This window comes from Mauremys reevesii, linkage group 3 (assembly GCF_016161935.1).
Source record: "Mauremys reevesii isolate NIE-2019 linkage group 3, ASM1616193v1, whole genome shotgun sequence".
NCBI lineage: Eukaryota > Metazoa > Chordata > Testudines > Geoemydidae > Mauremys > Mauremys reevesii.
Genome location: NC_052625.1, coordinates 2,765,369 through 2,777,381, shown reverse-complemented (window position 1 = coordinate 2,777,381; position 12,013 = coordinate 2,765,369). Strand labels below are relative to the sequence as shown.

The following is a 12,013-nucleotide window of genomic DNA, read 5'->3' as shown; positions in this document are numbered from 1 at the left end:
GTATTAACAATTTGCTCAAGTCCATCTCCTACAAGCACATTAATAAAAATATATCATGTTAATCACCAATTAAGCCAACATTCACATTCACCTCTACTCTCTCAACTTTACTGCCAAACAGTCACAAACTCTGCAACTTCATAAGAAACTCACTTGTAATTCTAACACAGAGCCACGCCAAACACATGTCCCATTCCTCATAATTACACTCAAACACAAAAGCTAAATATTTACCTAATTTTCTCATGTATAAATGACATCTAGACTTGACTGTTACAGCTATTCTACCAGAAAGATATTTATCTTCCTGGGGTCAGAGTTTATGTTTTGCATTTCAATGTGACTCTGAAGAACTGGATTATCGGCATAGTGAGTGCTCTATGTTGGAACTGAAAATAAATGTGTGGATTGTGTGTATTTGGGTAGTACCATATTAGAGTTATGATTGGTGTGGATGAAAATGTTGGCTTAGCTGGTGATTTCTGTGTTTTTATTTATTGTATTGATGGGAAATACACTTGATTAGCCTTAATTTGCATGTGGGAATTTCCCTAGTTTTTAATTGACAGGAAAACTAAATTATTTTTATATAAATTCTGCAGGAACACAACAGTGCTCTAATTGGTCGTATGAGGTTCAATGCAGTGATCATGTAACTGCACTAGGCTCACTTTCTGCAGATGTCTGGACATATGTAGTGGAGTGTGTGTGTTTGGATGTAGGGTGGAAGGTTATAACTGGTAGAATACCAATTGGGGGCACTTAAGAGGGGAAATTTTATCAATGTTGAACATATCAAATGTTTTAAACCAGTCAAGTTTAACATAGTGAACACAATTCCTGTTTCCACGACTACCTCCTCCCCCATTTTGTCCCCTTTTCTTGTCTGTCAACATCCCTTGTAACTGCCTTTTACATTCCTTCCAGTTGTACACTCTCCCTCCCTTTCTAACAGTCCTCCAAAATACCCTTCTCCCCCAACCTTTCCATGGTTCCCTATCCCCTAAAGCTTCTTTCACCCACCCATCTCTCATGCCCACATGTCCTGCGGAAGGCTCCATGGACTTTTACCCCTCCTTCACTTATGTTCACACTGTCACCGGTTATGGAGAAATGATAAATACAACTGCAACTTAACTGACGAGAAGCTAGATTTTTAAAGCAAATTTCGTACACTCTGTAAAATTCCCAAAGAAAAGTGGTTAGTTGAGTCAAGGGCCAAGGTAGACCTAGAGGGTAAAATCCAAATCATTTGAACAAGGCAGTTCCCGAGACAGGGCACCCTAAAATGAGCTTTTTCCAAAGTTGCAAAAAGCTTTTTAAGGGCATATCTACATAGGGAAATTTACTGACATAACTACACCAGTATAATTATACCACTGTAACTACGCTGGCATAACTCCCCATGCACATGCTTTTTCAGAGTACCTTTTTTTTCACTTTAGCTTAAATCACTTCCAAAGAGACATACAAGCTAAACTGAAAAAGGTACTCTAAATCCCAAAAGAGCATGCCTTCTGGAGAAGTTATACTGGCATAGCTGTAGCAGTATAATTATACCAGTACAGCTGTGCTGGAAAATTTCCCCACATAGACAAGTCCTAGTGTTTTTTCATATACACCTAGGGAAGAAACAGGACAAGAACTGCATAAAATATCTATCACTCAACTTTCCTAGCCAACATTTGGTGCATGGTACCAAAAAAGGTGGTCCATAATTGTAAACATGAAGTTAACAGATCTTTTGGGAACTACAGAATGAGATGAGGCAGAGCTGGCAATTCTCTTCTGGATTACTAGCATGGAACATATTGATGGAACTCCTGACACAGCTTCAACACCAGCTCCCCTTTGAACTTAAAAGAGAACACATACGGGACAGGAAAAATGCTTCTCTGCAGGGATTTGAACCTAAGACCTCTATCACCACAAAGCAGACATCTATTACATGATGTAGCAGAATAACTCTTACCTGGTTGGATTATTCTTACATAGGGTAAAGAGAGAGACATGACATACACTCTGAACCAGCAAGTTTCTTACTTGCCCTCATAAAAATCCCCCTTTTAAGCTACACGAGCACTCCACTGGAAACCAGTAATTCTACACTCCCTTCTTCCAATAACTGGCATTAATAAATCCCTTTGCAACTCACACTTATAAAAGCTTCATATATATTTAGACTAGAAAGGATGCACGTATTCATCCCCTTTTACAGATGGGAGGACTGAGGACCACAGAGATTTCACAAGATCACTTCTGGCATAGCCAGAAATAGAACCCACGTCTTGTATATAGGCTTGGAAGATTAGATGTTTATATATAGAAGTCACTATACACACACACAAACTGATGAAAAAATATTTCCATCAATAATAATCGAAGTGTACAGATAGGCACAATAAGAAAAATGCTTCCTGAGAACCTGAGTCTGATTTAAGGATATTTACTTTTTATAATTTGACATGCAATGTTAACAATGAGTTTTAACCGTTATAAAGCTTTAACTTTTTAAATCTCAATGTCTACTTTCATTAAATAATTATTGTCTGACCCCATGTCTGAACTCCCCATAATTTCCCAAAACTGTGAAAATGTAAATCAATAAAAAAAAATACTTAAAGCCCATAATTTTGCCCAATCATGAAAGTTTAAATCAATAAAAATGGGAAAAAATACTTAAAAATAAACACTGATATTATCCACTGATTACAAAAAAATAAAAATCAAATTCTGCCAAGCCAAGTTTCATCCACTAAGCCATGCTGCCTCTCACAAAGATCAGGTCAAATCTACATTCTTGGCCAAGCTGTCCGCACAACACGGCCAAGCCTGTGACCAACTGACATACATACAGATAAACTTGCCCTAGCAAATAACTGCAGATGATAGAACTTCTGACTGAACAGTGAACGGAGCTGCAGGAGAGAAAAGATGGTTGTAGTTAAGGTGATAGGACTCGAGAGAACTAGCTTTGCTAAAGACTTCCTATGTGATGTAGGGCAAGTAACTCATCAGAATTTTCAGGGGTCCACTAGTTTTGGCCACTGCTTTTCAAATCGAAGCGCAGGCAGAGAAATCATCTGGGGAAAGGTTGCTGTTCTCCTGTCACACTGAGCTGGCTGGGTTCTAGTCTGCCTTTTGTAGATAGGGCACTGGGAAACCCACCTCCAAACAGGCTATGGGGACATGATGGGAGTGGGTTTCTGCCAGGAAGAGCAATGGCAAGCTGCCAGGGACAAAGGGACTACTCCCCCAACCCCAGGTTCCACTGCTCTCAAATCTCATGTTATTATTTAAAATAACTAAGGAACTTCAGCAGAAAAGAGTTTGCTAAGATGGAGTTAAGATTTCAGCCACATGACACTGCCTTGAGTAGTTCTCTTGCATGCTATCACCTTAGTTCCCTACTTCCCAGTTTTCTAGCATTTGCCACTCCTTTATGGTAAGAGACATGTGGAGGAACTTAACTCTGTGTTTTCTGATTTTCTAATGTTTGAACTTGGACATTTAAACTCATGTCCAGGAAAGGTATGATCGCCACTAGGCAATGTTATGCGGCCACAAACTTAACTCCACCTTAATTTTTTTTTCCCTCTGGTGAATAAATATTTATATATTTTAAAATTTTCAAAGTAACTGGTCATGGCAAATATTTGCAAATTCAACATGAAGAAGAGACTTGGAACACTGATGAGTAAAAAGAGGGGGCATGGAGAGAGGGCAATGGCCTGCAAGAGGTATAGAGTGAGGGCCTGGAAAAGGAGAGCAATTACACAGAATAGCATGGAGCCAGGATGAATTAATAGAGGAGCAGGAAAGCAAAGAAGGGGGACTAGGAGGACAGGCATGCCGGATAGCAGGAATGTCTTAGGCTGTACCTCTCAAGCCCCTCAGCTTTTCTGCGCTTTGGCTCTCAAGCTCAATCTCTTTCCAACTTTCTTGCTCCCTGACTCCCCTGAACAACAATCCTCCAGTGTTCCATGCAATTGAGGAGCCAGTGAGACCTAGGTAGGCTGGGGGCGAGGAACTTGCAAACTACAGTGGAGCAGAGAATGATAGAGACTGTATGCTGATTTAAGCTCACTGTTGCTCAGCCTACCTAACCCCAGCCCCATTTCTCCCACCACAATCTTTACTCTCTATCACCCACTGGCCTTATGACTTATCAGAGCAGAGCACCACTCTGGTAAACCACAGGAAGTAGCAGACCTTGAAGTTATGCTTGCCAGGGTGTGGATGAGGAAGTGCCAATGAACTGAGGTGCCAGAAGGGACCAGGAAATTCCTGGGATAGCTGGAGGAGCCACAGAGAACAGGAATGGCAGAAAACCTGTGAGACAGACAGGCTGGGCAGCCATGAGTCTATCTGGCTCACCTGGATCCATGCATATGACAGCTGGCGAGTTGAGACAGGCAGGGCAGCTCAGAAAATGGTAGTAACAGAATGAGCTGTTCCATCGGCTAACCTCAGTGAAACTCAAATAGGCTATCTTGTGTGTTTAATTTTAAAATGTCAGAAATTTTCTATCTCAAAGATACTATCAGAATGTGCATAGGATATCAGAATGCATACTTGTGTGATGACTGGGGTTTGTGGTTGTTAGCAAAAGGAACCAAAAACATGAAACAAGCCAATTTTTCAAAAAAAGAAACATTTTAAAATGTTTCCTCTGCAAAAATTAGTTAAATTTCACTGCAAAAGTTACATAAGAAGTTCAACTGTCCCTTGGAGAGTTATTTTGTCAGATTTGGAGACTAAATTAAATCTTCATCATATAAAACAGAGGTAGTATAGTTTAGTCATGCTTTAAATTGATATCACAACACAAAATTAACTAAAGAATCACTAGTAAAGCCTCCATAATTAGTGCCTAACCATTCTGACTTATATTAGGTCATTATTTTTTTATTTTTTTTACAATAGTTATTGGTATAAAATAAATCTTAAAGTCTGACTATATATTTAGAGAGATGCAAAACAGGGCCTTATACACCTGCAAAAATGGAACCAGTACCTGATCTGAACTTTAAAATAAAAATATTCATCCCAAAACATGGAAAGATCTGTATTTTTAAACTTTCCTGCTGCAGTAAACATGGCACTAGTTCAAACATGGAGCTACGTATTGCAATCAAGCCCCTATATGCCTGTAGTTCAATATTATTAAGGAGACCGAAGTAGTCAGAGTTGTACTGGTGCCATATTCTGTTGTATCTGTAAAAGCTAAGTATTTAGTTCCTATGCCAGACATGCAGGGATACAGCTAGTAAAATCATCTACTGTGTGATTTAACAATATTCATGCCTGCAGATCACAGTTTTAAAGTAAGGCCCTGATTCTGCAACTGATAGCACCAGCACACTGCTGCACCCATGCCAAGTCCCACTGACTTCAGTGGGGCTCTTGGGGGCAGCCCAGCAATCTGTCCACACCATGTGTTGCAGGATTAGGGCCCATTTTTATGCATTTATTTGAGATAACAGACTTCTCTTCACTTATTCTCTTAAGACACCTGCTTTATTGCAGAAATGTTGTGGCTCTTTGTATATGTAAATAGGGCTGTATTTTTGTGTTTAGTGTTTATTTGCTGTAGTCTCGATTTGTTTGTGTAAGGAAAGGGTTGTTTCTATTTTTTCCATATTTTTAAAAAATGCACACAGAGTAATCCTTCAGGAGAACTAACTTCATGTGAAAGTTGAGCTTTTTTTATTTAGTTATCTGTGCATGTAAAAAAAGTCCTACACAGCTTTTTGGGGGAGAAAAGTATTTTCCTCACACCCAGTCAAAGGAGTTAAATTAATTTTCTTCATTTAAAAAAAAATTACCTTTAAAGTAAGGCCGTGAAAAGTTACAGACCAAAGCAATACTTTCCTCTTAAAAACAAATAAGGTCAAACGGGGGGTAAATGTGAAAGGTAATTTGCAACTATCTATAGCTGTAATGAAAATTTCATTTCTGTAATTCTAAAGATTAGATTAATGCCAAGATTGCTAAATGTTAATAGAAGTGTCACTGATTTACATAAAATCAGTATCTGCAACCTTTTGTGTACTGGTTACTTTCTATATTGCCACCCTTACTTATCTATGGGACTACTGCCATAGTTAAGGCATACTACTGTTCTGCTTATGTAGTAAAACATTGAATGCAAGGCAGAATTGGCTTAGACTACACACACTATAATTTTATGCTACTAAATATATTATAGTACTGCTTCTATTAACTTCTTCAATTTGGAATGGACATTGATCAGTTACTCAGATTTTAGCCGAAGTACCAACCTAAAAACACTGCATTTTTCTTTTCAACAAGATAATACAAGGGACAGTTCAAGCAAAAGTATTTCACCTAAAGATGTTCAAACTGAAATTCTCGCCCCTCAATCATGTTTTCTGGAACTGTGTTTTTGTTTAGATGAGTTTGTGCCTGTTTCAGAGTAATCAATCCATAAGGAAAATCTGTAAACTTCCTAAAATGTATAATGCATTTTGACTGGGTTGAATTTGTATATCTACTGTAAAATGAGAAGGCATATATATATATATTTTTTTCATTATGGTAAGTGTATGGTGAACATACCTTGCTATAAACTATTAATAGGGGTAATCCAGATAGTCAGTAGGATCGTCTCTAAATGTATTATTTATAAGGCATGTTTACTTTGTTTATTGTTAGGGCATTATGTTCTTCTAGAATTAAAAAATAGTATAAATAGATGTTAAAAATGTAATAAGTTTAAACAGTACAATTAATCTATTAAATTGAACATATTTAAACAAAGCTATAAAATAAGAATTTAACAGTTTTCCCAGTGGAGGAATAAGTATACTAGTGAGCATAATTTTTGAAAGGCACTTTACATGTAACAATTTAAGCTATAATACTGATTCTGAAGAATTTCAAATTAGAAATATTAGTCTCTAGTGAAATAGTGGAAAAGAATTCGTGGGCCCCAGCATCACCACAGATTCTTAATGAAAACGTGAACCAAATATTTACAAAACCTGAAACAATGTTCTATGGTAAAAACTGCATGTTCCATTAATATTTGACGGGTATGCAAGTGTACATTTTAAGCAAGTTCTTTGGACAAGTTATGATGCTGTCACAGTTCAAGACTAGTGATGCATTAAAAAGTAATAATATTGTTTCTTCCCTTTAACCCTTCAAATGTATTTAAAGGTAGCCTTCTCCATCATTAACTTTTATATGCAGTAGCACTTAGATTACTTTAAAATTAAAGATGGGAGGGGTAATCATGAGACTAGAAGTTAGACAAGCCAGAGTCTATTCCAGATCAGGGATTCACTGTGTGTTTTGGGAAAGACATTTAACCAATGTGGGCCTCAGTTTCCCTACCAGTAAAAAAATAGGATTAATAATTCTTACCCCACAGGGGCGTTTTGAGGTTTAATCAGAGGTTGTGTCATGTTTTTCAATCATCTGATAAGAGCACTGTAAAAGGTTGGGGAAGTCTGCGAGAAGGTTGGGCTGCTGTTGAAAATCACCATTACAACGGCACTCATGCGCTCTCTGTCCACGTGCCCTGAATGACGGGGAGTGGTGAGGCTAGAAGAGAATTTTTGGGCAGTGGCTAGGAAGCCCAGAGCTGTCTGAGGATAGGATCTGGATTTCCAACCACAGTTGCGGAAAAGAAAGGGAGGGAGCTGGAACATAGCTCCTTACATCAGGAAAAGCACTCTGGTTTGCTGCGCATGGGGACTGAGAGGTGGCAAAGATAACGTCAGTCAGACCTTAATCTGCATAAAAAAAGATCCAGTTAAATGTGGCGGGTGTAATCTGGCGAGAAAATGAGGTTAAATATGGCCTTAGTGCGAGGCTTCCTGCATAGATAAAAACATTCTCTTCCACCTGACGAGCAGCACAGGGTGGGGGGTAACAAACACAACGGTGACAGTCAACAGACACCCGCTGCAAAGTGCATTGTATGGAAAGAGATGGAACCAAAAAATGAGATGTCAAATGCATGCAAGAAAATGCCCCTGTAGGAGTCCCGCCACCCCACCCCCCGCCGTATTAACCCCCCCACTTCGCAGCCTGGAGGTGAGCTGGCCCCCCGCCCCCCACCCCCTTAACCCGCTAGGCACATTAACCCACAGCATCACCGGCATGAGACGCGGAGAGAGAAGAATGTTACTCGACCTTTCGTCCCCCGCATGGTGCCTGTCAGAGTCGGGCATGTTTGGGCCAAGGACTGGGTTTGGGGGGTTGGCGAACAGGCTTTCAAAGGCCATGGTGGGTGAGCAGGAGGAGGGAGGTGGAGGAGGAAGGCAGGACACTGCTGCTGCCCGTGGTGGTGGTGAGGAGGAGGAGGAGGCGGCGCGCACTCGGCGGCGCAGGAGGCTCGCTGAGGAGGCGCAGGAGGAGGAGGAGGAGGAGGGTCGGTCCCTCAGCGAGGAGAGATGATGAAGGTTTCACTCACGGTTACTTAGTGAGACACTAACAGTCACTCTGTGCAGGAGGCTGCACAGGGTGAGCCCGGCCGCCCCGCTGCCCGCTCTGGCAGTCCGCGCGGGCAGGCGGGGCCGGCGGCGCGGCGGCGCGGCCCGGAGGAGCAGGCCCGGGGCACAGGAGGAGGAGGACACACGGGGGGTAGGGAGTGCTGGTGGCCGGAGATGCCCGGTTATTTCTTCCTTACAAACATGGCGCCCGCCCGCCCGAGACACTCTCACAAAATGGCGGCGGCGCGGCCCGAACGCGCTCAGCGCCTCGGCCAACAACAACAGCTTCTTCCGCGCCAGGAGGAGTCGGAGGGCGATGGCGTCTTACAGCCGTCGTCGAGCCCCGCCCCTCGCTCCCATTGGGCTGCGCCGCTAGCGTCACGGAACGGGAAGCCGACCATTGGGAGAACTCGCTGCCAATCGCAAGACGCGAGGAGGCGGGCCTTACTCTTCACCGCCCTTCATTTGCTCAGATGAAAGAAATGACTAGGAATACCGTCCTCCTCCGCGGCGCAGGGATATCTAAGGGCAGGGAGAGGAAAAAGAGTCCGCCCGTGTCACGTGTCTTTCAAGGCACTAAACGGGGGGAGAGCGCGGGACCGAGCCTGTGGCCGGCGGGAGGTGCAGACCAGTGGTGCCAGTGCCCGTGCCCAGGAGCTGTGGGTGGTGACCGCACCCCGGCAGATCAATAACCCGCTGCACCTGGTGTTTGGCCCTCCGGGGAGCCGCCTGCCCCCACCCATGAGCGCGCCCCTCAGGTCCACAGCCCAGCCTGCTGTGGCAGGGCACATGGCGACGCGGGCTGGGCTGGGCTGGCTGCTTGAAGGGGAACACCAGTCATCCTCTTCCCCGCTGTGGCTGTCTGCCCCGCCCCAGCCTCCCACAGCCCTGGCCTGCCAACCCCAGAGCTTCCAAAACCATGGCCCATGGGGGTGACAGGTAGTGTTGCTCACACTCCCAAATACATATTGGGTAAGGGATTTTGGACCTTGCTGCAGGACCTCTCACCCCATGTGTCCGTCCCCTGTCCAACAGCTATTTCTACCCTCAAATCAACCCTGTCTTTACAGCACCTACTTCAGTTCTCACCCCCACCAGCTCCCACCCAGGCCTGGCACTGGTTCTCCCCGCACATCAGTTCTGTCTGACCCTTAGCCCCCACTCTCTCCATCAGTTCAGCCCCCAATCAGCTGCTCCTAAATTATGACCGCACACACCAGTTTTGCTGCCCCAGACCCAACTCTGCTCTTCCTGGGGCTCTTTAGCCCCTCTCCCACTGCTGCCCTCCCCAAGCCTGGGAGCCAGATGGGGCAGCTCCAGGGTTTCCTTACCCCTGTTGCCCCTTCCTAGGCCAGAGGGTGCAGGGAGCTCACAGATAGGGTTACCAACCCTCCTGGTTTCACCAGGAGTCTCCCGGAATCAGGTCCTATCTCCCAGAGGCTACTGAAGCCAAACTGGGAGATTTTAGATGCTAAAACTCTGGCAACGCAGCAGGGCTAAGGCAGGCTCCCTGCCTGTCATGGCCCCACACTGCTCCCAGAAGCAGCCAGCATGTCCCTGTGTCCCCAAGGGGGTGGCGGGGCAGGGGTCTCCGCGCCCCAAGCACCAACTCTTCAGCTCCTATTGGCCAGGAACTGTGGGCAATGGGAACTGCGGGACCAGTGCTTGTGGGTGCAGGCAGCATGCAGAGCCCTCTGTCCCCATTCCCCGGGGCCAGACATGGAAGCCGCTTCTGGTAGTGGGGCCAGGGCAGAGAGGGGGCACAGGTGTTTGGGTTTGTGTGATTAGACAGTTAGCAACCCTACTCACAGGAAAGGGGGAGGTGTAGAGGGGACCTTGCTCAGAGCCAGAGATAGGGATGCCTTGAGCTGCTGCACTCTTTCTGCCCTCTCCTCTCCCCTCCATGTGGAGAGGGAGGAAGTGTTCCGCCTGCTTCCAGTAGCAGCCCTGATTGGCTGCTCTTCCCCAGGAGGCAGGGCAGTGGGGAAAGCGGCCAATCAGAGGGGTTTTCCCTCCAGTAGGACTGAAATTTGTTAGTGGGCTGGAGCATCTCCTGTCATCACCAGACTGGCTACAACCCTGTCCAATCCAGGAGAGAGGTGTGGTCTAAACCACGCCCTCTCAGAGAGATTTAGGCGCCAGCTCCCGGATGGAGGGAGGTGACTTTCTCTGCTTGAGTTTCACAGCCATGAACCTCATCCCCTAGAGTTAGTCTCCCCAAGTCACGTCAACCCTTTCAGACAACAAAACCAAGGTGGAGGAGGAGGATTTGGTGCCCGCCCCATATGCTCTAACTCAGTGGTTAGAGCGCCCACACAGGATGTGGGAGACATGGAAATGCACACCTTAGTATGAGGATCACACCAGGGCTGCAGCGTGAGCTTGGGGCTGGGTGTCGGGACTTAGGGAGCTCTGGGCATGCAGCAGCAGACATTTAGGTGTCAAGGGGACTTTACTGGTAGAAATGTAGGCACCTAGGGAATTTAGGTGCCAATGGGTAAGGCAAGGTGAGTGAGGTAATAGACATTGGTCCAATAGAAGATATGATCTCACCCGGCTTGTTTCTCTAATATCCTGGGACCGACATGGCTACAACTACTTACACTTAGGTGAGCTGAGCAGAGGTGTTGAGAATCTAAATTTTGAATTTTGGCACCTAAAGTGGCAGTTAGGGGCCTAAATTTCTTTGTGGATTCAGCCCCAAATCTCTTTCCACTCTCTTATTCTCCTTCTATGCTCCTCATGAGTCTCCTGTCTTCCACCTGTCCCCTAGATTCACTTGCCCCCATGTTTACCTTCTTTTCTCCTCAAAGCCTCCTACCCCTCACATAGTCTTTCTCTGCTATCCCTATTGCTCCGTCTCCTCTTACTCTCCATATTCTCTGTCCCCTGGGTCTCATTCCTGTACACACTATTCTCCTGCATCCAGCACCCAGTCATTCTCCCTCTATTTTATTTTATTCAGGTGGTGCTGATCTGCTTTTCAAAGGCAGGAGGGACCATGCGAAGCAGTTTGTTTATGTGCACAGGGATGTCGCTTGAATCCTCCTGAGACATCTCGATGAAACTTTCATGGAGGTTTGAGGGATGGCAGCCTTATTTCTTCCTCTGCGGTAGGACGCTTTCCCATGTCAGTCAGTGATCACTTCGGCTTGCACCATTGCAGTACATGGGCTGGCAGCATACAGCCCTGGCAGCATATGGGATGCCAGCAGCAGCTGGGCGCTCTCTGCCTTTGTTACCCTCCAGAGTGAAATATCAGCTAAAATCACCCCTGCCTGTGAAAAACAGTGCCAGTATACAGTGCCAGTGCTCTACCCCGCTAGAGTCATGCAACCAAGAAATTCCCTCATTTCCCTCACCTCTGGTGGGCCATACTCACCATGGCTGGTACTGTGACTGACACGGTGCACAAGCAATCCCAAGCAGAAGTAAGAACGTAGTGCTTAAAACTTTAGGCAGCAAGGGGAGTGAGTTTCACATCTTAACTTTCATTTTCTGTAGTGAATAGACTGACAATGGTACCTCCGTGTGTTTTATCTGCAGCT

General features: G+C 44.9%; 1 protein-coding gene across 2 annotated transcripts in view; it reads right to left on the bottom strand.

Annotated features, from left to right (window-relative positions):
- The window catches only part of ZC3H6 (zinc finger CCCH-type containing 6), a 60,594-nt gene extending 52,159 nt beyond the window's left edge, over positions 1-8,435 (bottom strand). Inside the window, exon 1 of one of the 2 annotated variants that reach the window (XM_039529730.1) lies at positions 8,167-8,435. In XM_039529730.1, the coding sequence (XP_039385664.1) occupies positions 8,167-8,258 (92 nt within the window). In that variant the 5' untranslated portion in view covers positions 8,259-8,435. Of the gene's footprint in view, positions 1-7,392; positions 7,627-8,166 lie in introns of those variants that run through there. The other variant, XM_039529728.1, reaches the window with a different exon arrangement.
- Between the last annotated feature and the right edge of the window lie 3,578 nt (positions 8,436-12,013).